The sequence below is a fragment of the Typha angustifolia genome, chromosome 4 (genome assembly GCF_048772165.1).
Source record: "Typha angustifolia cultivar Huaian chromosome 4, ASM4877216v1, whole genome shotgun sequence".
NCBI lineage: Eukaryota > Viridiplantae > Streptophyta > Magnoliopsida > Poales > Typhaceae > Typha > Typha angustifolia.
Window position 1 is genome coordinate 4,440,020 of NC_133242.1, and position 27,063 is coordinate 4,467,082.

At 35.2% G+C, this 27,063-nt stretch overlaps 2 protein-coding genes across 4 annotated transcripts in view; both read left to right on the forward strand.

Moving 5' to 3' along the window:
- Positions 1-19,309, forward strand: part of LOC140759667 (uncharacterized) — a 43,404-nt gene extending 24,095 nt beyond the window's left edge. Inside the window, exons 19-45 of one of the 3 annotated variants that reach the window (XM_073096290.1) lie at positions 1,214-1,298; positions 1,429-1,494; positions 1,579-1,638; positions 2,095-2,181; positions 2,267-2,441; positions 5,739-5,782; positions 5,864-5,995; positions 6,067-6,195; positions 6,296-6,348; positions 6,457-6,505; positions 10,647-10,705; positions 11,750-11,901; positions 12,023-12,213; positions 13,273-13,401; positions 13,484-13,569; positions 13,689-13,804; positions 13,897-14,009; positions 14,204-14,327; positions 14,430-14,548; positions 14,755-14,962; positions 15,109-15,256; positions 16,140-16,461; positions 16,534-16,673; positions 17,557-17,678; positions 17,828-18,029; positions 18,627-18,807; positions 18,969-19,309. In XM_073096290.1, coding sequence (XP_072952391.1) covers positions 1,214-1,298; positions 1,429-1,494; positions 1,579-1,638; positions 2,095-2,181; positions 2,267-2,441; positions 5,739-5,782; positions 5,864-5,995; positions 6,067-6,195; positions 6,296-6,348; positions 6,457-6,505; positions 10,647-10,705; positions 11,750-11,901; positions 12,023-12,213; positions 13,273-13,401; positions 13,484-13,569; positions 13,689-13,804; positions 13,897-14,009; positions 14,204-14,327; positions 14,430-14,548; positions 14,755-14,962; positions 15,109-15,256; positions 16,140-16,461; positions 16,534-16,673; positions 17,557-17,678; positions 17,828-18,029; positions 18,627-18,705 — 3,190 coding nt within the window. In that variant the 3' untranslated portion in view covers positions 18,706-18,807; positions 18,969-19,309. Of the gene's footprint in view, positions 1-1,213; positions 1,299-1,428; positions 1,495-1,578; positions 1,639-2,094; positions 2,182-2,266; positions 2,442-5,738; positions 5,783-5,863; positions 5,996-6,066; positions 6,196-6,295; positions 6,349-6,456; positions 6,506-10,646; positions 10,706-11,749; positions 11,902-12,022; positions 12,214-13,272; positions 13,402-13,483; positions 13,570-13,688; positions 13,805-13,896; positions 14,010-14,203; positions 14,328-14,429; positions 14,549-14,754; positions 14,963-15,108; positions 15,257-16,139; positions 16,462-16,533; positions 16,688-17,556; positions 17,681-17,827; positions 18,030-18,626; positions 18,808-18,968 lie in introns of those variants that run through there. The other 2 variants (XM_073096289.1, XM_073096291.1) reach the window with 2 other exon arrangements.
- A 1,151-nt stretch (positions 19,310-20,460) lies between these two features.
- LOC140758607 (uncharacterized) lies at positions 20,461-26,483 on the forward strand. Its single transcript, XM_073094832.1, has 4 exons — positions 20,461-20,704; positions 20,793-20,884; positions 25,282-25,395; positions 26,127-26,483. The coding sequence occupies exons 1-4, from the start codon at positions 20,488-20,490 to the stop codon at positions 26,295-26,297; spliced, it is 594 nt and encodes a 197-aa protein (XP_072950933.1). The 5' UTR covers positions 20,461-20,487; the 3' UTR covers positions 26,298-26,483.
- The last annotated feature ends 580 nt before the right edge of the window (positions 26,484-27,063 follow it).

The following is a 27,063-nucleotide window of genomic DNA, read 5'->3' on the forward strand; positions in this document are numbered from 1 at the left end:
GAAAATAACTGATTGAGTTATCATTTTGTCATAACAAAAGACACGGATGCTTGCAATTTATACCCTTCTTGTAGCTAACTAGGAGGTTAAGTGTTTATTGCCTTGAGAAATGGGTCAAAAGGACATGCAGGAAATAACCTACTTTGTGAGTGAGAGAGAGGGAGGAAGATGTTGAGAGGGAGTAATAGAGAGAGAGAGGGGGGGGGGGAGAGACGGTAAGAAAAGAAATGAAAAAAAATCAGCAGATGAGAGAGGAAAAAAATGCTGCAGTAACATAGCCGGAGGGGCTTTTCATTCTATCTCTCACACACATTTTCCTCCCGCCGCTTACACTTTAGCGAGCTAATTCGGCGGCCTATCCGATGAGCCCCTCCGGCTATTCCACATTTTGGTGAACTCGAATGAGTATTTTTTTTCTCTCTCCTCTCTATTTCTTACCCACTCTTTAGTTCTTCTTTTCTTACTATTGTAGAACAATAATGAAGAGAGATCTTTTTCCACATTTATTTTGTAGCAGTAATTTACGGTACCAAATTCAAGTCTGAATTCATCATAGTTTTGAGAAAGTTTTTTTCTTAAAAAAAAAAATTCGTAGGCTTTATGTAACTAACTTTTATTTTCTAAATTTTAGAAATTTTCCTGTATTTCTAAAGAATGTTTAAAATTTTACGTAATTAAAAAGAGTTCGATTCGAAACAGGCAACAGATATAGAGTATACCGCCAATATGTATCACTTTTTTAGCTGCCGATCTGAATCCTAGTACTGAGTTTCGGAACCTTGTTTTAAATGATTAATATGATATGAAATTTTATGGGTCCTCTAGTTTTCTTTTGGTCTTCCTCAGATTAAGGCCAACTGTATGCTATTAACAATTTCCAGTATGCTAATGTCAATTTTGTTTTCCAAGCATAAGCTGTCAATATATCATATCATAGTGAAATGTTTCTTTTTCTGGAGAAACAACATAACCATTTGTCTGTTTTCCAGAAAAAGTCATTTTGAATGAAATTGATTGTTTTATGATGATCCGGATTTATGTTCCTTATAATATTCCTTCAGAGTTTATCACATGGTCCTATGGTACATTAGTTAATAGCTAAAAAGATTCATTTGTGCAATGCAATATTCTTACATCGTTTAGAACTCTTGCTGTATAGAAGGCTTCTGCCTTGATATTATACAGTTTTTATTTTTCTTACAATCTTTTTCAGTGCTTTATTGTCTCCTGCATCCAAGAAGACAGAATCTTTACTAGATCAGAGGGATAACATTGTTCTAACACCAAAGAATGTGCAGGTAGCATAGTCAGACTTTTTTCCTATCATTTCTTTGTGGATGTTTAGAATAGTATGCTTGCGAGTTCTGTTAAATTTGAGGTGGTTAAGGGCTGCAATATTTGATTGGTAGCTACCTTTTGTGATGTCAGGCTCTGAGGACTCTTTTTAATGTGGCGCACCGTTTGCACAATGTTTTAGGGCCATCCTGGGTTTTGGTATGCTTTACTTTTGCTTCCTTTCAGGAAAATAAACAATTATGTCCCCAAATGTTTATTTTAACTTCGCCATTCACTGCATAGGTGTTGGAGACCCTAGCAGCACTTGATCGAGCCATCCATTCTCCACATGCTTCGACACAGGTTTCATCAGGAATCATTAATAACTCTTCTGTTCTAATTTCAGTCAATAATTTTAGAAATTCTGTCTTTATTAGAAGTTATTTCAAAAGCTTATTTTCTTTTAGTGTTATGCATGGAAACATGCTTATTGAAGCAAAAAGGAAAATTTTGAATTTCTGTTGGCTATGTCTGTTATTCAGACTTTTGTAACTGTCGAATAAAATTCCAGAATGTGCTATTATATCATGATACATTCTCACATATGCTGGTTCCAGTAGGGCCTACTGCATCTGGAAATATCTTGATATGACAATAAGGTTGCTGAGACATGTTAGCTACTACTTGTTATTAATAATAGATATTAGGCCCTAAATATTGTACCTGCAGAAATTTATTTAAACTGTGTATTTTCATATCTGTAATTGAGTTTCATACTGAAATTTCTGAAGCAGTAATGCAGTCCCTATGCATGTGTAGGAAGTTTCAACTATTGTTTCAAGGGTTACAAGAGAAACATCTGGACAGTATAGTGACTTCCACATTCTATCTTCTTTAAATTCTCAGGTCAGCAGAAAAATATGGTCAGTTTTCATGCAGGTTTTATTTTCCATGATCAGTTCTGATATGGTGTCTTTCTTTATTGTGAAAGCTATTTGAAAGTTCAGCATTGATGCATGTGCCTGCAGTAAAGTCACTTCTATCTGCATTAAGTCAACTGTCAAGTCAGTGCATATATGGAAATCCCCAATCACTAGGGCAGCAGATCGGGAATGTTGCTTTTTCAGTGGAACGCATGACATCAATACTTGTCAATAACCTGCACCGTAAGTATTTAAGTATTTAAATCCTGGAATATCAAAATTCAAAACTTCAACTTATCTGTGTTCTGCGTTTATTTCATGTATTCTTATAGTTGGCGTGCATTAGGGATAGGGAACCTTCAGAATTCAGATAGACAGATAGTTTATGGTTCCGACATCTATGACCCTTTTCAGTCAAGAAGATCTGTAATTTCTGTGTCCAAAATGAGAAATCAGTCAATTAGGTCTACATTCTATAAATTGCGTCAATAGTTTCAAAATCTATGGCTTCTTCACACTTCCACAGTTCCTTGAATGATCTATCTGTGGTTCATGTGGTTAACTTCAATCATATATTTCAATTTCATGTATAAAGTACCATCATCTAACAAGTTGCAGTTGTTAATCTCACTAACTATTCTAAATGCTTAATAGTGTTTTTTTAATATTTTATATTCTAACGCTCCTACTCACTTTCTCACTTGTAGGATTAAAACATTTTCTATAGGCTCAAGAAATGGGTTTGAGTTATGGGTGGAGTCTTTTTGTATTAAATTGACAAAGTAGGCATGGTAGAATTCTAACTCAGAATCTCTTGCTATGATGCTATGTTAATCCGCAAATTGCTCTAAAAGCTTAAGGGGAGAGGACAGTTATATATATATATATAACTCTTTTATATTCTAACAGTAGTAAATAAACATCTTTCATAATTTGTCTTGGATTAAATAGATAGAGTTTTTTGTGTTGCACATAGAAAATAGATCTGAAATTGAAGTTCATCAGGTTGCAGACTTGATTTTGAATGATTGTAAACATTTTTGAGTGGAGAAGTCATGAAATAAACATTTACCATAGGAAAATTGTGGAACATATGAGCCTGGTTCCAAATCATATGTCTAGTCAACTAGATTAGCCTTGTCTGAGCAAACATTGAGTTAATCAATTCTTATGTGAAAAGTGTGTTTTCAACTTTTTATTTACTCTTTCAGATTCATTCTTGGAGTATGTATTTATTTCCAAATTCTTTCCAATGGTTACTAGAGGAAAGTTTTATCCTTAACAGCCTATAGAATGGAGAGGAACAAGTTCCTCTGATCTGAAGGTACTTTTCGCTATAAAGGCAGTGGTCATGATGTTATAGATTGTGCATAGATCCCCTTTGTACCAGCGGTCGAGCAGGTGCTGCATGCTGTCAGGGCATAGTTCCTTGCTATTGCATGCTTGTTGCCAGTGTTCCATACTCAATCTATTTCAGGCTTAAGTATTTAAATACTATGATCAGAAAAGTTACTAATCTTGATAGGCCACTTTTGATGTAATAATTTGCAAATTTACGTACTTTGAGACTAATTATTTTGATCATTTGATTTTTTTTAAAAAACTAAATGGAAGTAGGAAGCTCTAGAAATAATTCAAAAGCACAGTCTTTCGCATGAAAATAGATAATAGATGCAAAAGATGGATGCAGAGAGAACAAAAGAACTCAGAAAAAACAGAAAGTAAGGAGTGGAACGAAAACTCTGAATTGATAGAGTTAAAAGATCCCTTTGCTTGTCTATTATACCCTGTTAGTCATCGTGCTGTAATTTGAAATAAGATGTGATTACTGATTATATAATTGAACCAAAGTCAAATCATTAAATTGCATTAATAGAGTATTAGAATATGGTTCCAGTGATATATATGGTCAGGGACTGAGTTTCAACTGCATCTGGTGTTTGATCATTTATATTTTAAGTAGAATTTTAAAATTTTGAAGCAGATTAGATTATTTAAAGTTCAAATAGGTAACAGTTAAGTAGTATATTACCAGATAACATCTGAAGAATGGCTTAATGATGAAATATGCTGTCTATAGCTGCTGCAATATGTTGCATTGGTTCAGATGACTTTGAATATCTGGACCAATTCAGGGTTTGTAATAGGATATCTATGGTAAAAACTATTATTTTTTCAAACTTAGCACAACTTATCTACAAGCTTTATTAGATCAGAGCACCACAATAGCTGTTCTGGAAGTTGGACTGTAGAATACAGCAAACATTATGTCCTAAACCTGATTATTTGAGGCAAGACAATCAAAACAAAGCAGAAATAGATATATCAAATTCATGGTTCCAAAACTCGGTATCAGAATCGGGATTGACCATCTAGGAAAATGATATGTATCACCACTCGTATCGGATTTGACTACTTTTTAATTAAATAAAATTCTAAATATTATTAAAAAATACAGAAAAAAATTCTAAAAATTTAGAAAAATAACAAGAAAATAAGAAAATAAAATTACTCATATATGGAGCCTAAAAATTTTAAAAATGTATTAATTTTAAAAAATAAATCCCTATCTCTCTTACAGCGACAAGCCAAATTTTTTTTATGCTTTAAATATTCCTCTTATTTATCTCTACCTTCTCTTCCCCTCTCTCTCATTCTCTCTCCTAACTGTTGCATCCTATAATTTTTTTTCCTCTACTTCTCTCTCCCTTCTTTTCCCCTCTTTTTTTTCTCCTTCTCTTCTTCCCTTTCCCTCTTACAGTTGTAGCCCACCTCTCTCTTATTTTTTTTCCATTTCTTCTCTCTTCTCTTCTCCTCTCTCTTCTTCCCCCTCCCTCTTACTGCCGCAACCCATCTCTCTCTCTCTCTCTCTCTCTCTCTCTCTCTCTCTCTCTCTCTCTTTTCCCTACTCAGACCCGATATGGATCGGGGATTGGCCAAAACAGGGTTCCATGATCAAATTATCTTTTGTATCAAGTTCCTTGGTGAAATTAAATGTCTTTTAGTGCTAGTAGTCATGGATGGCCGTGCCGACAGCGTATCGGCACGTGGCACGAGGGGTGCTGCACGGCAACCCTCTTAATAGTTCCTTCGCTCGCCATTCACCTCGTCGTCGAGCTACCTGTTGCTGATTGTTGTCGCTATCACCGATCGCCATCGTCCGAGGTCGCGTCGGGTGCCCTAGTCTGAGGGAAGAGGAAAAGAGAGAGAGATAAGGTTATCGATTATCTGCAACTTAAGTTTTTAATCGATAACCTTCTCTCTCTCTTTCGCTCTCTCTCTTGATCTCTCTTCCTCTTCCCTCGGACTAGGGTGACGGCAATGGCGAAGGTGAGTATTCCTTATTTTTTCTCTTTCTCTTACGGCATGGTCGACAAGTGCCATGGCACGTGCCATGCCGTGCCGTGCTGGCTAGTGGTTAGCACGGCCATCGTTGCTAGTAGTATCATTTTGCAAAGACCCGTTGTTCTATACTCGCACTCTTATGACAACATTCTATATTGTTATGTCTAATTATTCTGAACTATATATTTGTTTCAGGAGTTAAGCCCATCTGGGATCCAATCGTTTGTCATCTTCTTGAGGTGAATTGTGATGAATTTCTGGATGGTATTATTTGTTATGACTTATCTCTTTTAAGGTAACATGATATTAGTGTACTTCAGCTTGCCGATTGTTCTAATCCACAATTAAGGAATTTGGCGCTTGATGCGTTAGATCAGTCCATTTGTGCAGTCTTAGGCTCTGATCAGTTTCAGGGAATCAGCACATCAACATATCAATTTTCAGACTTCCAAGTGAGCATTCTGTAGTTTAATGTTTGACCTTCAATCTATTGAATTGACAGGAGGTTATACTTCTTTGTTAGGTGGCTAAAGAAAGTGAAGTGGGATCATTTGAGTGTGCAGTTTTATCTCCATTGGTGGTTCTTTATACTTCTAATAAGAACTTTGATGTCCGTCTCGGGTCACTAAAAATACTGTTGCATGTTTTAGAGGTAATCTTGTTTGATCCGGAGATTGATAATCAAGGTTAGTGTTAGTAACTTAGTAATTAAGGCTATTCTTACTTCATTTACCTTGCAATTTAACTCTCAGAGGCATGGAGAAAAGTTATACTGTAGCTGGCCCAGCATACTTCAAATGTTGAGGTTTTATTCTCAGTTCATGCACCCTGAACTATCTTCTCCATTTTAATTAGTTGGATTTTTTTGCATCAACTTATTTTTTATGGTTTCCACATTTTCGTTTTTCACTAGGAGTGTAGCTGATGCATCAGAGAAAGATCTTATCCCATTAGGATTTCAGGTGAGTATGGTAAATTGCTACTTGCGGTTGCTTCATCTACTGTACTGAGATTCTTTTGTTTATTAGTGACTTTAATTGGGTATGCAGATCAACTTGTTATTGTTATGAAGTTAGTAGATGTCATGACCTGATTTTGGAATCATGACCTGATTTTGGAATCATAACCAGCTATATATATCTCAATAGGCTTGAGATATTTGAAGCCTTAATAATAACTAACCAACTCCACAATATAAAGAAACTCAAAATTTATATAATAACTCCGAACCAAAAACTCCTAAACAAATAAAGATGCTTGAGTCATACAACAAATGATTTCCAATAAATTAAGGCAATAACTTTTTTTTTATATCAAATTTAAACAAAAAACACTACTATAACTAAAGGTAGGAAGCCAAAATCCTAATCAGAGAGAAATGAGGCTTGGTAAACCATGTTCATTCACCATGTCGATCAGTAACTAAAACAATAAAGGAGTTTAATGAGTTAACAATTTTAGCTCAGTGGATGAATCCACCTATAAGCCAATAAAACCAAAAATTATACTACATAGAATAAAAACCACCTATAAGCACAAATATTAACATCTCATAAACTATAATATTGCAAGAATTAGAGTATGATGTAAAGTATAACAGAAAGATATGATAATGCACGAAGTAGATACTGCATAAAGATAAGACAATGGAATCATAGTACAAAATACAAAATGATAAATATTTGGGTGCATCAACTCACTTGGCCCACGCAAAATAGTTAAAATCCCTAATCTAGGTATTACTATAAATCTTCACCTTTATTCGTAAATAAATTTTAAAATTTTTTCGAGAATTAATAATAAATTTTACTTATTTAATTGGGTCCCAAATATAAGTAATTAGGTCGATTTGGGCTCCTCCTTGGCCTAACTTATGCATGCCTAGCCCAAGTTTCGCGCTTAGCCCAATCCAAGGCAATACTAGCTTAAAGGTTGGGTCAAGCCCGATCCATCTTCTTCCCTAAGGAAGGAAAAGAAATGCAAGAAAAAGGTGAAGGGAGATAGATGTCGGTAGTCTCTGTCGTCGGTGGACCAAACTGTCCATACAAGAATGACGCTCATGGCCAACTCGAACCATTGGAGGTGGAGGGAAATCGACCAAGACAGAGACAGGGAGGGGCACACTACTTCATAGCCAACGTTCATAGAGATCACCCTTTCAGCAATCGGAGTCACAAGAGAAGCACTGCACGTGCGCTCAATTTTTATATATTTTCTAATATTACACTATAAAGTCGAAAAAACAATATTGGAAAAGCTATTAATTTCAAGACTGAAATTAGATTCTTTTCAGCAAGTAAATATTTTGATGCGAAACATATTTATTCCGACATCCTGTGGTTTGAGGCAGGGAGCCCTCTCTCTTCGCTTAAGTTTTCTTTTTTCATTGAAAAGCTTCTTCGCCAGTTCCAAATAATGATAATTAGATGATGTGGTTTTGGTTTTCACCTACTAATGATAGGAAAAAGGAACTGGCTTGTACATATGAAGGCTAGGAAAAACAGAAGAAAATCTAGAGGAAGAAGAGGAACTAGTTGTTGAGAATTCAATATACAATTAAGGAAAAAAGTAAAAGAAGGGCTTCACAGAAAATTAATGTTCCCCAAGTTTCCTATGGAGGAAATAAGAGTATGTAGTCTCTTTTTCGCTAATATTTTTTCTTTAAACTTATAGATAATTCCTAGTCATGGATCAAAGTTCTCTTTCTTGAAATTTGATTTAACAATTCAAGTAACAATTTCGTACCTTTTTTATTGTTCTTATGATAATTTATTTTTGGATTTGTAGTTATACTTGATATTATGCTGGAATATTATGTTAAAACAGTGTATAGTTTATAGGTTCGATTGTGAATTACAGTATCATGTATATAGGGCCTGTGCAAGTACTTTTATTGTACGTGCCATCCCAATTACATATACTTATCTCTCCATTTTTAAGTCTAATATGGAGTTTAGATGACATAGAAGGTTTAAGCATGAGATATTTGAAATTTAAGATAACGGATATTTACCTTTTCCGTAATAATGTATTCTAAACAAGGTCTATTAGTACAAACTATTGAGAACAATCTTTTGTGATGTGGTCACAGGGTGCAGGCTGAACTCCATAGCATTGTGCCTAGGCAATATGCGAGTGCTATCGGTATAATATTTTTAATATGTAAAAATAAAAAATAATTATATATAATATATACCAATATAGTATATATAAATTTTTTAATAGTACACTATAATAAAATGCCAAATACTACAATCACAATTCATGACCATAATAACAAGTTCACAACTATAACAAATAACATAATCAAAATTAGCAAATCCATAACAAGTGCACAATTATCACAATATAAAGGCCCTCTTCTAATCTTTTTCACAATCTTGCAAATGTGCTTCATCTGCTAATAAATTTTTATTTAGATTGTTATTAAGTTCTAGCTTAACATCATTAACGTCTGTTGTTTCCTCATTCGATTGAATTAATTACTCTTCTTTATCTCAAATAAGGTTGTGATGCTTCTGTTATCATCTCTCAAGTTATCATTTCATTTGGGAAGACCTTTCTCTATAGAGAATCATCATCCAACCAATCTCTTGCATATTTTCTCTCTTTTGAAGTGTCATGATCATTCTTTTTTATTATCCTTTGGTCCTTCGTTCTTGCATTAAATTTCACATGAATTAGGTCATTCAATTTTTTCACCAACAATGATTGTGCCAATGGTGCGTGCCGTGCCGACCAGCATGCCTTTGCATGTCACTGATAATTTGATATGCTTTTAACCTGCTAATTCCTCCCTTGATGATCTTCCCATAAAATCTACATTGTTTTATGTTTGAATCATTCTTATAGTAAGATAACCATATTTTTGCTCGGGGTCAATCAAGCCAACATGTACAAAATTATCATATAATGTTGACCAAGGCATAAATGCTGTTTGAGAGAAATTAGTGGTCATATCTGCATATAAATTGGGCAGAAAAATACAAATATAATTCACATTTCAAATTCATTCAAAAGCATAATTCACAAAAAAGAAATTACTCTTCTAGCAGCAACACATTTCACAAACTAATTAGCACTTATAATTAGCAGAATAGCAATTAATTCGTCCAGGTTCTAGCAGATAGCAATTAAGTCACATTTCACAAACAACAATTCGCAAGCAGTAATTACAAGACAATTATATGAGTTAATCAATTATGAACCAGTTCAATTATAACTGTAAATCAGTAATTAGTAAATCAGAGGGAGTGAGACTGTGAGAGAGAAGAGTATGGCTGCTAGGGGTGTGAGAGCGAGAGTCAAGAGAGAGGGAGTGAGAATTGGATAGTGAATTAGTGAGAAAGAGGGAGAGAGAGAGGATGTCGGAGGCAGTGGTCACTGGGATGGCCGCTGGCGGGGGTATGAAGAGAGTGAGAGTAAAATAATGAGAGAGAATGTTGGAGGCAGTGCTAACTTTACAAAGGGAAGGCCGTTGGTGTGGGTGCAGAGAGAGAGAGAGAGAGATGTTTGCATTAAATACTATATCTACTGATACAAATATGCCCTTGTACAGGATCTAGTAACAACCTTCCCTTTTCTCCAATCAGTAAGATTAAAACTTGTCAACAAATACTGCTAATTGGCTGTCATATGTGATTCAGGAAGATCTGATTTGAAATTGAATGATAATAAAACAATCTTGTCACATAAGCAGTAGGTTTTTACTTCAGAAGATAAAGGACAAGAAACAGCCGTCAAGGAAATGGGGGACATAAGATCTAGGTTCGTATGATGGTTCTTTGTGTTTCTTAATACAAGATGAGGCTAAATAACTATCTTCAGTACTCCTTATACTGCAATCATCAAATCACATTATTGGTGGAAACATATTGAGAGCCATGTTGCTGATGCTCGGCCAATTTGACGCTTTATGTTTACTGGTTATTATCTTAAATTGAGATTCAAGATTGTCGCGTAAAATTATTGTCTAACAATACATAAGCAGTAATAATGTTATGTTGCCCATAGGAAGAACACATTTCAAAGCTTGCCACATAATCATGCATTTGTTGTGATCTATTATGGCTGCTTCATTTCAGTGGCTTCTTCATTCTGCAGAGCATACGCATCATCATGAATGACGGATTATCAGCGATACCTGTAGAATGCCTTGATGTGTAAGAACATATATTAATGTTGTATTATTTTTCATATACTTTGCACTTTTCCAGTTTCTTAATATTCATACTTGCCGACATCTTATTTTTGTACTTGCCTATACTACAGATAAAAGGAATCAATCATTTGCTTCTTGTTGTCATATCTTAGTAGACCTTCATGTGGATTACATTTATATCAAAATTCTCAATCTAGTAGGGCACATGCTATCTTTTTATCATAATCATGACTTTCTATTCCCATATATTGCTATTCCTTTGTTTCCATAAAAGAGGATACTGTACACCCGACCACCAGTTGAGAGTCTTGAGACACACACACACACACACACACACACACACACACACACACACACATATATATAGCCTATGGTCTTGCAGATATTACCAAACCAGTCACATGTAGTTAAGGGCCACAATAAAGTGTATGTCTTGATTCTAGAGTTTGGTACATTTTGGAGTCACTGTTTTACAAACATATATATATAGCCTATGGTCTTGATGCTTACATTTTCTGACAACTTGTTGACTTGTTCTGCATATTACAGTTCAATTAGATTTTCTTTTGAGGGGTACGCGCTTTTTTGCCATATTCTCAGAAAAATCATAAAAGGAAGCTGGACTTGGTATAAAGCTTGTAAAGCCGCTAGAGACCTAGAGTTATCTACCTTATTTATTGCAGTTTAGGCTTATCTAGAAGAGCAATCTCTCCATAAAGTCCTTTGGACAGAAAAATAGTCTATAATCTCTAGATAAGGTAAACAATGATAATCATTGATATAGGAACTTATCTTCGTCCTAAGCTAAAGTTAATCCTAAGAGACAAATGAAGTTCTTCCACTAATGGCCTTTATTATATGTAAAAGTTGGAAATGAATAAGGGTATTAATGCCTTTGATCTCATTTTTTTCTTCTTTCTAACAAAAATCTTGCTTAGTTTGAAATCCAATATTTCATGTATTTAATTGTGAACAGAGCTGTCTGACCATATTGAACTGCTACTTCTTGCCAGTTCTCTGATATATTGTCTTTACAAATCTGCAGATGTATAGAAGTGACTGGGGCTTATGGTGCTCAGAAAACAGAGATAAATATAAGTTTGACAGCAATTGGTCTCCTCTGGACTGCCACTGATTTTATTGCTAAGGGATTAATAAACAGGCCTGTCCAAGAAGATACTGGTCTACCAGAAAATGGTAGATTCTTGCCTCTCACTTAACAACATTTGTTGGTTATGTTTCAAGTTTCAACTCTCTTTTTGTCGGAAAGGTTGATACTTTGCATGTAACACTCATATTTGGATTTTATATCCCACAGAGATTGAGTCTGGTGTAGAACCCATCATAGGGCAGAAAAATAACAATGAAACTTTGGAGGCTGGATTTTCCACTCATGTCACTGATGGGGTTTCTGATCAAATACCCTTGAGAAATGTGGCTGATCATAATAAATTGTTGTTTTCAGTGTTTTCCATACTTCAGAAACTTGGTGCAGATGAGAGGCCGGAGGTACTCTTTTCATTTTATCAGCATGTCTTTGTTTGTGTCTCTGTTTTCACCACCTGCTTGTTGTATGTTTGCGCAAATAATGATGAGTTCATATTGAATAGCTGCACTGCCAGTGCATGGTTATGCAGTGTCAGGCCACCTATCTCTTCACTTTTGCACATCAATTATGATCATCATCTATTGTTGGTCTCAACAAAGTGAACACCCGATGGGAAGTTAGGCATGTGTTCTGTTCATGGTCATGCATGAATGAAGAAGCTCATCCTATGTGAATGTTGGTTGGTGCATACTGCAGACATCTGTTTATGTGTGTTTTTTTTTGTGTCTGGTACTTGGTTGGGACACATTATGGCCATGGTCTCAAGGCTAGTTTCTTGCTTGTAATCAGCATGAAACGAAGAATCATTTGAGGATCTTGTGTGAAAGTCTTCTACCTAAAATCTTGCATCACGTTGAGATTTTATTCTTATGCCATCCGTCATCACAATCTCTTTTTTCTTCATTACAGTATTGACCGGTTTTAAATATTATCATGCTGTCATGCATGTACTAAAACAGCTACTCTTTTGTCTTGGAAATGACACTTTTTATTGCGTTTTTATGTTTGCTGATAAGCAGAAGTTATGAAACTCCCTCTTTTGATTGTGCTGAAGAACTTTCTTGCAACCACCACTGTGAAACCCCTTATTGCGAAGCCTCTTTTTCAACTTTATTATGTGTAAACATGCATTGAAGCATCCTAACCATAATTGTTTCTCTAAGAAGCATTGTTCTTTTTATAAAGAAGTTGCATGATTGATATCACTTACTGATGCAATTTCCGGGAAGCTGCATATTCTTCCTCTCGCCTAATAGACATGAAAATATTTGCTTTTCTACATGGTAGACTTCAAGTGTTAGAACAAGAGATGCATGCCTAACCTTCCAACTTAGAGTTAAAGCTTTTTTATATTCCGTCATTACTAGCTTTCATTTTGAAATAATGAGAGAATTCATGTACCAGTAAAAACACTTGTTTGATGTCAACATAAACTTCTGCGAGGTCATTTTCTTTCGTAGGTTAGGAACTCTGCAATCCGAACACTTTTTCAGACTCTTGGCAGCCATGGGCAGAAAATCTCCAAAAGCATGTGGGAGGATTGCCTTTGGATATATGTTTTCCCCATCTTAGACTGTGTTTCTCATCTGGTAGGTGGAATATTATCAGTATGCATGCTTCTGTCTACCCTTTTGCTTTTGCATTCTATAATGTGAAACCTTCTTTCCACAGGCGTCCACCTCATCCAGAGATGAATGGCAAGGAAAAGAACTCGGTATTAGAGGGGGGAAAACTGTCCATATGCTCATACACCACAGGTCTGTAAAGTATCAAACTGGAATGCTTGTTCTACCAGCCACCAGTTTCTGCTGACTACATAATTGCATATTCTGAAGGTTAAACATAAATACTTCTTCTACTGCTTATGGTTTTGCAGCCGGAATACAGCACAGAAACAATGGGATGAAACAATTGTACTTGTATTAGCTGGAATAACACGACTATTACGATCTTTTTTTCCTTTCCTTCAGAGTTTAAAAAACTTTTCTTCTGGTGAGTTTTTCTGTAGGCGAGCTTCCACTGTAACTTAAGAAATGTTCATTTTTTAACTCTCCAGATTATTATCTACATTAACTAATGTGCAGGCTGGGGACTTTTGCTAGAATTTGTCAAAAATAGCATTTTGCACGGTAGCAAAGAAGTTGCTCTTGCTGCAATAGGCTGTCTACAGACAACCGTTAGTTCTCATTGTCCAAAGGTATTTGTTAAATGTGTCATCTCTGATGATATTTGACCTGTCAAGTAATAGCTGGAAGTAACAATTATTTGAATATCACAAAATACTCCAAGTCAGGACCTTGACTCTATGGCATAATTTCTATCCTTTTTTTGTTTTGTAATGCATTAATTTGATAAGCAATAACTTCACAATAGCATCTTTGAGTTGAACAGGGAAATCTGGAGGCATCATATGTTAAATCTATGCTTGATGTTTATGAGCTTGTACTTCAAACATCACCAAATTATAAAAGCAATTCAGCAGATAAGGTGAAGCAGGAGATTTTGCACGGTCTAGGTAATGCAACCAATTCCTAAATTTGTAGCCTTTAGTTATATATTTATACATATACATATTTTTGTATAAATTTGTAGCAATTAATTATTTTAACATTTTCAGGCGATCTTTATATCCAGGCGCAATCAATGTTTGATACTGATATGTATCTTAGACTACTAAATATTCTGCATTTGACAATTACAAATTCAAAGAGTTCTGGTGATTTTGAAAGCGAATTGGTAAGTATAGATCAAAGAAATGTGCTCATTTAGTTTTAGGTAGTATTTATGTTTTTTTTCCTGTTCGATTTGCTTATTTCTTGCATGTTATTCAAACAAGATGATCAATATGAGAAACTAAGGAATCAAACCATCCTGTCATTTTTTGCGTCAAATACAATGAAATGCTATATCTTTAGACTTTCTACTGAAGTTTTCTGCTGCAGGGTAATGTTCCGCCAGTGCAACGCACAATCTTGAAAATTATACCTCTGCTGCGTCCAACTGATCTTCTACCCTCAATGTGGTCCCCGTTACTCCAGGAGCTTCTCTTCTATCTTACTGGATATGAAGCTCCTGAAGATAAAAGAAATAATGAGGTAGACAGAAAGAAAAATGAGACTGAACCAAATGGTGATATTATTAATGACACGGGTAGGTTGAGTAATTTTATAGTATTCTCTTCTTCAAAGGATGTAATGCTGAAATCAGATAGAAAAGTGAATATCATGGCTTCATACATCCAAATGATAGTGCTTTTATTTGTATGACAAAAGTGGGACCTTATTCTCATCATTCAGGTATTACCAGTTGTGATGATATGAAGACATGTGGTTGGAGTCATCTATTTGAAGAAAAGCTTGTGCCTATTATCGTAGAACTCTATCTAGATGCTCCACCAAACGAAAGGTCTAATATATCTCCAGAAATCATTCGAGGTCTTGGAAGGTAAACCATGTTAATTGGTTATATTTCGTTTTAGAATACAGTAAATATATCACACTTTATGTATAAGCTGAAATACTTCGTTCTTCTCATCTTCGGTTTAATTGGTGAAAATATAATTTCTATATCCTGAAGTGGCGGCCAGCTTATATGCCGAAGTATGAAAAGTAAGTTGGCTGAAATTCTTCCCAAGTTCTGCGATATAATAAGAGCATAATGAACGCTTATCTATGATGATATAAGCTGCAGCATTTTGTAGCATTTAAGGTATCTATCATATTTATAGCAGATAATGTTAAGATGTATGGACATGAAAGATGAAAAGCAATTTAAATAGACAACAAGCACACATCGATGTACATAATTTACATCCAAGGGAAGCAATGATCTGGAAAAAAACATCTCTTATCTCTCATTAGATAGCAAACTAATATGATATGAATGCTTGCAAACCAAGATGATTTAAACCTCTTAATGCCTCTTCTTTAGATGTTCACAGATGTATATGAATTGATAAAACTGGCATTCTACCTACATTAAAAGTTTTCTTGGGATTATGCTCTAAATTGCCAATGTGGTTAATCATGTACTTCTATTAACTTCAAGACAGCTATGAATATGGATATTCTGGTAACATCTGACAGCACATATGCAAAGAACATTATTTGCATTCCTGTGACAGACCAACGCTAACTAGAACTTAAGAGTTTTTTTATTTTTTATTTTTATTTTTCTTTCTTTGTTTATTGTCCAACTATGTTATTGTGCTTGCTCTGCCTTCTATTGTTGGCATCTAATCCTTCAGAATGTATGCTGAAGTGTAGAAATAATGTAACAATGCTCTTTCTGTAGATCAATCAAATCTGTTTTCTTCATTTATATTTAGGTGCATGAATACAAGAAGGGACAACCCAAAGGGTTCACTCTGGAGAGTTGCTGTTGAATGCTTCAACCATGTTATTGTTGATGATGTGAGCAGAGTACTTGATTTTAAAACCGACCTACATTCATACAAACTTGCCAGAGGACATCTTTGGAAAGAGGTCGCAGATGCATATGAAATATTCCTTGTTGGATCTTGTGGTCGTGCTTTATCATCTGATGCTTCTACAGTAGATGAACTCAAGGCTGATGAGCTCATTGAAATGACTGTTCTGAATGTTCTGGGTGACAATGTTCTCGAAGGCCAAATTGATGCTCCTATGGAGGTCACTCCCCCAAAAAATATATTTTTGACTTCTATAGTTTTTCTTGTACTTATCTGGAACTTATGTATGCAGATATTGCAACGGTTAGTAACAACTCTTGATCGATGTGCATCCAGAACAGGCTCTTTACCTCTCGAGAGTGTTGGGCTAATGCCTCCCCATTGCAGCAGATTCTCATTGAGTTGCTTACAGATGATATTTTCTTTATGCAGGTAGCTGTCCTTTGGTAAGGAGGGTGTTCCCTAGCAAATTATTCATGATTTAATCAAGCATTGTCAAATGCAGTCTAGAAATAAAAACGATCTCAGAATTTAGATATGCGAGTAATCTCCATATTAATATACTACAGCAATGTGAGGTCTGTGAGATAAATGAAGATATTCTGTGATGTTCTTGGAGGTGTGTTCTCGGTGTACTGTATCTCCTTTTAGATCCCTATGAGATGCCTGAAGTTAACTTTGCTGTTAAGACCTTTTTCCTATTAATACAAGTGTTGAGCAATCATGAGTCCTAAGGCCTAATTGTACTTATAGTTTTCCCTGAATTGTCAGCCTTTAGTGGGCCCTTTTTAACTCTTGACTATTATATTCTAATGCTTTTAGTAGGAAGTGTGAGGGAATGCATTTTTTAAGAGAAAAAAGTGTGCGTCATCTTAATAGGACATTGAACAAGTTTGTCAATAGTAAATGTCTCAAGAAGTTGTAGTTGCTTTAAAGAACTTCTAACTTCCAAGTGTCTGTAGCAGGATGCATTTAATGAAATATTGGAATTTGGAATAGCCTAGTGTTGCTATTTAATGGGTATGCTTTCAGAATGCAGAACTAAGGACCTCTTTGTTGAATACTGCATAGGGATCCACTTAAAACTATTGGTTGGTGAGTGGAAGATCTTGCAGTTGCCTTATCATTGCACTTGTCACTCTTTATAAGATGACAACTGCATTGTATAACTTATTAGATTCTTCATTTGCTAAGAATTTGACATCTGAATTCTCTTTTCAGTCACCCAATATAGCTACATACGAAAGAATATTATCTTCTTCACAAGTTAGCTTAGTATTTGTAATTGCTAACTTGTGTGGTTCGTTGGTTGCAGTTTTACTTCTACAGATAGTTGTTATCCAACAAGATCAGAAGTTAGCAAAGTTTCAATTGTCATTCTTATGAGAAGATGCGAGATTATACTAAACCAGTTCTTAACTGATGAAAATGTCCTAGGTACTTCTCGTAGGTGTATATCACATCAATTCTATTCTCTGCTGCTCATAATGTTATAGACTTAAGATTCAAGTTCTTGATGTTAAGTTTGCTTAATATTATAGTTATATCTGAATCCTTGATTTCTTTGTCTGTTTCACGTCTTGTAGGTGAACATCCATTGCCTAGTGCCAGAATCGAGGAAACAGTTTGTGTGCTTCAAGAGCTGGCTAGGTTAGTTATTCATTCTGACACAGCAGGCTGTCTTCTTCTACCACCATATCTGAAAGAGGTTCAGGGAAAGAACGAGCACAGGAGTCATGCTCATCTATTGGTTTTGTTTCCGTCTTTTTGTGAGCTTGTGATATCAAGGTTTGGACATTAAGATTCCTCTTAAATAATTGATATTTGAAGTTTTTGAATCATCTTTGCTTGTTTAAATTCATGTAAATATACCTACTAGAAGTCTAGAAGTAACATGGGATTCATGAGTAAACTGAACTTTTGAAATTTACACTCTGCTATTTAGCATGTCATCCCAATTGACCTTTCTTGGATCATGTATTCAATGTAATTTGTGGGAAAGTCAAATTTAACCTCAAATCACCTGCATGTTGAGAATGCATAACAAATAAGAATTTAGTCAAAGAAATAGGTGGTTATAGCTTATTAGTTGGTTGGGCTGATTTGGTGTCTAGGCACCTGAACAACATTGAACCCAAGGTGTCACCCAACTTCAGATCTATTAATACAGTATCTCCTAAGTAATAGCTTGGACTCTTGTGTTTAATTGTTCTACAGATGATAACGCAGATCTCATGTTCCTGATTTTCAGCAACTGTCTAGTGAAATAGTAACTTTGCATGGGATTTTGGCAATAACATGCTTTTTTTTGTTTTGTTTGCCCTTCATGTTCCTTTTGCGCAATAGATTTAAGAGAACTTTTAAATCTCCTTCTTGATTTGACAGGGAAGCTAGAGTTAGAGAGCTTGTGCAAGTGCTGCTCAGGCTTATCTCGTCAGAGCTAGGGCTACAACGTCTGACATGATGAAGAATGAGAAATCCCCCCCTGTATTCTTTGTACACGTATCCAGTCCCAAGTTTTGTTTGCTGAATCCATATCATTCTCTTCTGATTATTGTAACTTGATGTAAGAAATACGTCATTTATTTGAGTGTAGTCCCCAATTTTTTTTCATCCCAATCACATCTTTTTCGTTATTTCTGATATTTATAGTGAAACCAAGGTCATAAAGTATGGAATATAACTAGAATGGTTGTTTTATTTTCATTAATGGAGGACATTTTGTAGCAGGTTGTTCTGTCACCGGTTTGCGGCATCAGAATAGGTCGAGACACAACCCATCAACTTTGCTGGCTGGAAAAGAAGTGTGAATTTTCAAATATTGAGGAATCTGATCTTCTCAATCTACTGGAGGATCAGGTTATCACCAAAATCAACGTGGAGTTCCTGAAGAATTGTCCGACCATAGGAACATCAAAAAGGAAAGACATCATCTCATTATGAATTAATGCTAACTTCAAACGTGTATTTAAGAGTAAAGATTTTTGAGTCGAATGTATGAGGAGCATGGCCGTCAGCAAAAAGAATTTATGAATGAAAAATGATTCTTTTTCCCCAGAATTTGGTAATGACAACCAATTCAGATAGGCAAATGATCACTTATTTTAATGATTTTAGAAGTGTCCATCTGTATAAATAAGTCTACTTTCTGAAGATTGATCAGCAGATGTAAAGATCCCAACTTCTAAATTGTACCTTTGGGATTCGATTCTCTCCTTAATGGATCACATGTTTTATACTATGTTGGATAATCAATCAGTTGATCTTAAAACTTAACACAATATACCAACAGCCTATGAAAGTATCTAAAATCTCATCATCGAATGAGATTATATCTTCCAGTCTATCTACTTATCGAATATAAACATATCATCGTCTCCCTTCTCTCCCTCCCTCTCTCCCTCTCATTCCTAAGCTGTTTCCTGTCATTCATTGTCACTCTCATAGCTTTGTATCGCTGTTCCCAACTCCATGTTGTAGGTGCTCTCTTCTCCAGTAGTCTTTGACCAAATTAGCTCTACTCCAGACTTCATATACCGAACTAGACTCATCCAAACTTAAACATACAAAGGTGTCTAGTTTTACATCATCTGCATCAATGTCAATAAAACTCTGAACTAATCAAAGTTTTACATGAAAATTATATGTTGACATCTTTCCTTTCCTTTCTTTCTTGCAAAACAATACAGCTTAAAAATCTACTAAGGTGCAGAAATCAGAATATTGGACTTTAGTATCACTTAAAATATTGTTATGTTGATAAAACCATGTTAAGTTTATCGCCTCCTGAAATGAAAATATTAGGCTTGCGCTCACATATAGAATAGAGTTGAAATAGGAATAACAATCCATATTTATTATTATTAGACCAAGGGATTTACATTTTCTTTAATGTGATATAAAGTAAAGAAAAAACTAAAATAATAAAAAATTATTTTATGAATTAACGATAAAATGTTTTTGATTTGATATAAAGTAGATCGATGAAAAAATATCAAAAGGTAAATTGGTATTTAAATTAGTATGTGAAATAAAATATGTAATTTTGATAAATAAATAATTATATTTTAGGATAAAATTATCATAATATTTAGCTATTATTTAGAATAAAAAATTGTATTCTTTGGTAAGAAAAAAATAATAATTCCCGAAAGTGAATGGGGTTAAACGAGCTTTAAACCCCTACTAGTAGTAGTTAAAACCCTAATAAGAAGGAATTCCTCTCCAAGCTGAACAAAGAGAGGCCATGGATTCTACCAGCGTGGAGAACCGAGGAGGAGGAGGTCCTTCTCCGACGCTATCTCCGGAGTCCATGTCGTTTCTACGGGAAGGGATCTCCCTCGTCCTCTCGAGGTGGACTGCTCTCCAGATGGCGGTGGAGAACGAGTGGGGCGGGAGAGACTCACGGAGGAAGGCCGACGAGCTCGCCGATTCCATCTTCTCTTGGTTCGTCCAATCCAAAGGTTAGGGCTTCGAAAGGTGGTTTCTTTCTTTCTTTCTTTCAATTCGGATGAGAATTTGTTAAATTTGATGTGATCTTATCCGCTTCAGCTCCACTTTACATCGATGATCTGGAGAGTATGATAGATGAGAGTATGGTGGTTTCCTTTAATACAGAGATTGAGGATGGGAGTGTGGAGGAGGTATCCTGCTCTTCTATTGTAGTAATGATGATTTTGATTTTGTTAGCCAATATGATAGTAGAACAGTCCTTTGAATTTTCTTTACTATGTATATTGTATTTCATGGTGCATTGCCAGGATGAAATTGTTCGTAGATCTAATTGATGAGTTGACTGTATTGATTAAGGATTGCGCACAAGTAAATTTGAAATAAAATCCAATTTAGGATACCAGTGCATTTGAGAGATATTGGTATTTATAGATAGCACGCTTGTAAAATGAGAAGGCTAGGTTAGGCAATGCCAAGTAATGGGTTATTGTATTATCTTACGCGGAGTCATTCAAGAATTTTAATGATAGGGCGTGGATGGATGTGTTTGGTGGTTGCGAACAGATCTGCTGGAAAACTGAGAAGGCAGCCTAGAATTGTTGGATAGTCTATGGTCATTGAATAATGGATTTGTCATAGATGGAGGAGAAGAAATATTTAGTTTCAGAAAGAACTCCTGAGTATCATAAAAAAGAGAAACTGAATTCTGATGAAAAAGTTTTGTGCTTAGTTACTAAAATATTTAATTTTTCTCCTAAACTGGAGTAGGCTAAATATTTTCTCCTGTACCTGTTGGATAAATTCTTACCTTTTTTTCCCTGAAGCATTCAAAAATAGGTTGCATTTATACATATTAGATACCCTTGTAAGCTTCAAGAAATAACAACAATAGGTATTATGGACACATAAAGGCCTTCAGGAATAGGCCAAACAAACATTATAATCCTTTTATAGTTTTTAGGAAACTTAAATATAGACTATAGAAGATGTGGTGTTGATCAAGAATCTGTTAAGAATGTAGGTTTTTGATTAGACAAATTGAAAATTTGAAGATTTGTTCTTAGAAGGCCGTTTTGACTAGTATGGAACTTAGCCAAAAATTGTTTTTGTTCATCAGCAATGTCGGTAACTCAAACTTTGAAGAAATTCTTTCAGGAGGAAGTAGGGTTGGCATTTTGGAATAATCTTAATATTGTTACACTTTAGGTACATTTTTAAGCTTTTAATCAGGAGTATGCTTGTAATTGTTTTCTTTATAGTTATGTAATTGATAGTGATAATGTCTTGTCTCCTTATGCTCTCCTCTATAAAAGAACTTCTTTGTTGATGCGCACTTTAAAGAATTTTTCTTTTTATACGGGCCCTTCTTCTAAGTGTTTGGACAAGCCCATTTATCATATGATCTATTTCCACGATTATTTTTTGGTGTGGTTTATTACATTAAAAATTCATTTAAGCTTGACATGCTGCTAAAAATTGTTTTTCACATGTTTCTCCTGTGCATCTTGTTCTAGAGACTAGAAATTTTAGAACTGACAAGAAGAGAAAGCAACAAGCTTGTCTACTGCTTTTTCCTTTCTAGCACTAGATTAGCCATACTCCACAAATCGAAATCTTGGACAAATAGGAAGAAACTAAATTTTGCTAAGATGAAAATGTTGAAATGGATGTGTTATGTTATTATAGATATATAATTAGATAAGTGCACATTATAACAATTAAAGGATACCATCTGCAAGATTGATAGTTGAACCATGTACAACGGATAATAAATAGGAAATAAGAAGAGTTACTGTCACGACCTGATCTAGGAATCATGACCGGCTATGTATTCGAATGAGCTTGAGATTCACGAAGCCTTTAACTAATTATCCATAATATAATGAAACTCGAAATTTATTTAATAACTTTAATTCAAAAACATAAAATACCTATATTATATAATCAATGTCTTCTAAATATCACTAAAGCAACATCTAGCTTTTCAATTTGAAACTAAAAACCACTACTATAACTGAAGATATAAGGGCCCAAAATTCTAAGTGAAGGTAGAGTCGCGATGGGTTCATTTGTTACTTTGTCCAGTATTTGAAATATCAAAAGAGTTTAATAAGCTAACAACTTTAGCTCAGTGAGTGAATCCACTCAAAAAATAGAAAATTATTATTTATCTAATATGAGATATTAATCGAAGCTCAATAATTAAAGCAATAACTAGCAAACTCATGATACGAATAATAAGCATAAGCCAGTAAGCCACAAAGATGCAATTAACAACCTTTATATCATGCTTTATTTCATTATGCAGACATTCTTAATCTCAATAATGTCAAACATGTTACAGCTTGGGACTGTGTATGTGGTTACATCAACTAAAATTCATCTCAAGATGTGCTCAAGTATTTTTTTCAAAATTGATCCGATTAGTGTCATCAGGAAGTGTCACTACGTGATAAATGCAATCTATCTTTTTCATTAATCATAGAGAGAGATTAGAGTCAACTCAAGGAGATTTCTGATCTAGTTTGGATTGTTTTTTAACTGTGCCAAAGTCACCTAAACCTATCATATACTGATCAGGAATAGGTCTATCTCATGAACTGTTCTCTAACTGCGTCAGAGTTATCTAAATAGATTTTATGTTGATCAGGTATAAATCTATTCCCTAGAGTTTAAGATGGACCTAAATTACCATAAGGTGATGCACGAAAAATATCTAGCATATGTTTGTTCTTAAAATCTTACCAATCCGTAGCCAATGTTTTACTATTTGCACAAAAAATAGTAATGCACAAAGATCAATATTTCATGAACAAAAGTATTACACGAAGTACAGTATGATACGAAATACAACATAGCATAAAGAGATGATAATGCACGTAGTATAATAATACACGAATAATAATACAAAAGAATCATAGTATGAAATATGAGACAATTATATGAATAAATTCACTCAAACTCCATGTGGGATAACTCAAATCCTCAGTTTAGGTACAAGTATAAATCTTCATATTTATCCATCAATAATTCAACACTTTAATAGTATTTTCAGAATTTAAAATTACTTGTATCCCTCTAATTGGGCTAAAATAAAACCCAATACTTGGATTGGCCCACAGCCAACAACATTAAGTGCCACAATGGTTTGGGCTTAAGGCCCAAATCCACAAATCTCATGGACTAGCTGTTGGTTAGTCGGCAACCCACAACTTATGGAATCAGGTCAGGTCGGATCTTTTGGATCCGAAATCCGAATCTGAGCCCATTAATATAAAAGGGTTGGCTCTAGTTGAGCCGGAGCCCAACACTGCCTCCTTCCTCGAGGTGATCGATAAGAGGAAAAGAGAGGGAGAGATGGAGAGGTCGCCGACGATGGCGCTAGCGAAGGGCCAAACCGAAGGCACCCACGCCACACTCGTAACCTTGGCGACTTCGACCATCCCATTGTGGCTAGCCAACATCGACAATTATAGAGCTCACCTCTACAACTTCCCAAGTCACGAGGGCTAAGGGGCGACAGTGACTTAAAGTCGCTGACTGACAAACCTCACCGACAGGTCGCAAATGCCCAAAACTAAGGTATTACATTAAATACCCAAAAAAATTTAAATTAACTTTGTGGGATGGGGAAGAACTCACCGGCAACCTGCTTGGTGAGGGGATTTTACTCCAGCAACGCTCCGATGACTCAACCCCAGCAATGGCGACTTCGGCGGTGAAGGAAAAAGAAATCTAAGGGGAAGAAGGAAGAGGAGAAGAAAATCTTGATACCTCTCGAGGAGAGGTTTGCTAGGGGTTTATAGCCAGGGCATCACGAAAAATCCGGCAATCGCCCTTAACCCGAGTTGGAGAAGCAAAGGAGGAGACCGGTGAGGCACATGCCTCGCATGCTACATTTTTATTTTTATTTTTATTTTTTTTCATACGAATGATAGCACCCCAAGGAGAGAGAGACCAAATATTAGTCTAGGTAGCGGGGAAAGGCATGGTAGTGGTTCAGTTGATGGAGCATGTTACATGGAATACGTTTGGATGGAGGAAAAAGAATCATATATCTGACTTCAAATAGTTGGGATCAAGTCATAGTTTTTGTTGTACTTCTTTCTAGTTTTTTTTAACCATTTGTTTGAAGCTCTATTAACCCCTAATTGTATTGCTTGTTTAATTTTAATTCATGCTGTAAGAAATCTACCTTTTAATGGGCCCTATATATATCTCTTCTAACTTGGTGAACTTATTTCCACTTGTGTGCTTCAAGGCTTTGAAGAACAAGTGCTAATTGTAAGTGCTAATTGTAGTTTATTCTTCTCCTTCTGGGTGTAATTAGGTGAAACCATTAAAATTATAATACTACCACATTGAGTCCCCTCTTGGAGAAATATGTGTACTCTTTTGTCTTGTATGTTTGGCCATCAAATAAGGGTTGTAGGCATGAACCTGTGCTGCCAAAGACAGAAACATGCTAGAATGGTTACTTTGCCGGGTAAATTGTATAGTGTATGCTAGATAGCACTATAGCAAGTCCCAACAATCTTGAGTTTCTACTTATTGTTTCATCAGTTATTACATTGCCATTATCTAACAGGTAGCAGAGGAATTGATGATTATGCATGAAGATTGTCTTAAAGGTAGCTATGAACCAATTCAAAAGCTGAGGGAGGCAGGTCCCCGAACAAATGCTGTTTCTCAAAGTAGACAGGTAATTAACTAGCACAGTTTTCAGTCATCTGCATTTTTGTCTAATTTAAGTATGCCGCTGTGTTTATAGCTGATAGCAAGGCCTGAAAAGATACGAATTAGTTCTTGTCAAAAGTTGTAACAAATTTACCAGTCAGGCAGTCTGCACATGCATAATCTTTAACAATTGTTTTTCTGCTTCTTATAGGGACTTATTGGCTTATGTTGCAAATATTTAAATGGTTAAAACTTATTTGACATTAATTTATTTACTGATTATATATCTTATTTAAACTTTTTCTCATTTCTACAACGTGTTTAAAAAGTATGATAAATGTAAAGCACCTTTCTTGGTGCAACTCAACACTACTTCAAACATTAAGAGTCAACATTTACCCCTTTGTATCAAATTGATGAAAATTTTCTCTCAAATTTAGAACTACTTCGTTCTGCAAATAATCACATTTTGAGTATGCGAGATAAGAGATATGCTTCAGTGAAGCTATGCTAATAGCTTGGCAAAAGGTTCATCATACTTACATGGTTAGTATTTTTAACTGTCATATCTTCAGATAATCATGTAATATTACATCATCTTAATTAGGGTTGATCCCCAATCTTTTCTCAAAAAAAAAAACATCATGTAATATCATAGTCATGCTTGGTCCAAATTCTAGAGTTATGAGTCAACGTGATAGGGTGAAAATATCTGTATGTGTGCTTCATAATATGGACTTATATCATGTGATGCAGATGATTAATGACAACGAAGACGAGAGCACAGAAGAGGAGGTAGAAGATATGATGGCGGATGATGCTGAGCCAAAGGAAATGGATATGGACCCGTCAAAGCCTAGTAAAGCAATGCCTGATGAAGAAGGATGGTCTGTTGTTGCTCCCAGGCGCAGCAGGGGCACAAAGTGAGGATAATATGTATGCAGGCCTAAAACAACTATTACGGAGTTTTACCACTGCACTTCTGCTGTTGTAATTCTGTGTTGCTATTTATTGCATCATATTCATACCCTTTTGTTGCTACACTTCCTAGATTTTATTCTGCTAATAGTGCTATGCCTTACCCTTTTGGTTGCATAGTCTAGTGAATTCCTAGTTTTTTCTTCTCTTTACTTTGATCAGAGATGTTACAAGAAAAAACAGACAAAATGGTGCTTCAGGGAATGTGTTTATAATTCAACAAGAGTTACATGAACTGAAAGGAGCATAGATCTTCGACATATACAACCACTCTTTATTCTGAGAGAGTGAGAGATGTGCAATCATGAACTAATGGGCCCATTGACGTACATTGGAAGCTTGGGAAACTTCCCACTTAATAGTGTTATTGTTGACCAAACATAGTGGTAAAACATTAATAAGACGTACCATAACAGAAGCCAGTGTCAACTCGATAAAATTATGTACAAAGATATCTGCCAAAGCCTCCTATCCACCATTCCTAAGAGTTCATCTATCAGGACCAAAGATCTGATTGGCGATGCCCTCACCTATTGTTGGATCTGGAACAACTCTGGTCAAAATATGCAAGTAATGGCCTATTGGCCTGCCAACTCTTCAATAAGATCTAATTCTCTCAAAAAAGATAAGAAAAGAAAAAATCTATACTAATTCACGACAAAAGCCATAATTGGATTTCTTCCATATATATTAGAATTGATATTTTGTAAGAATG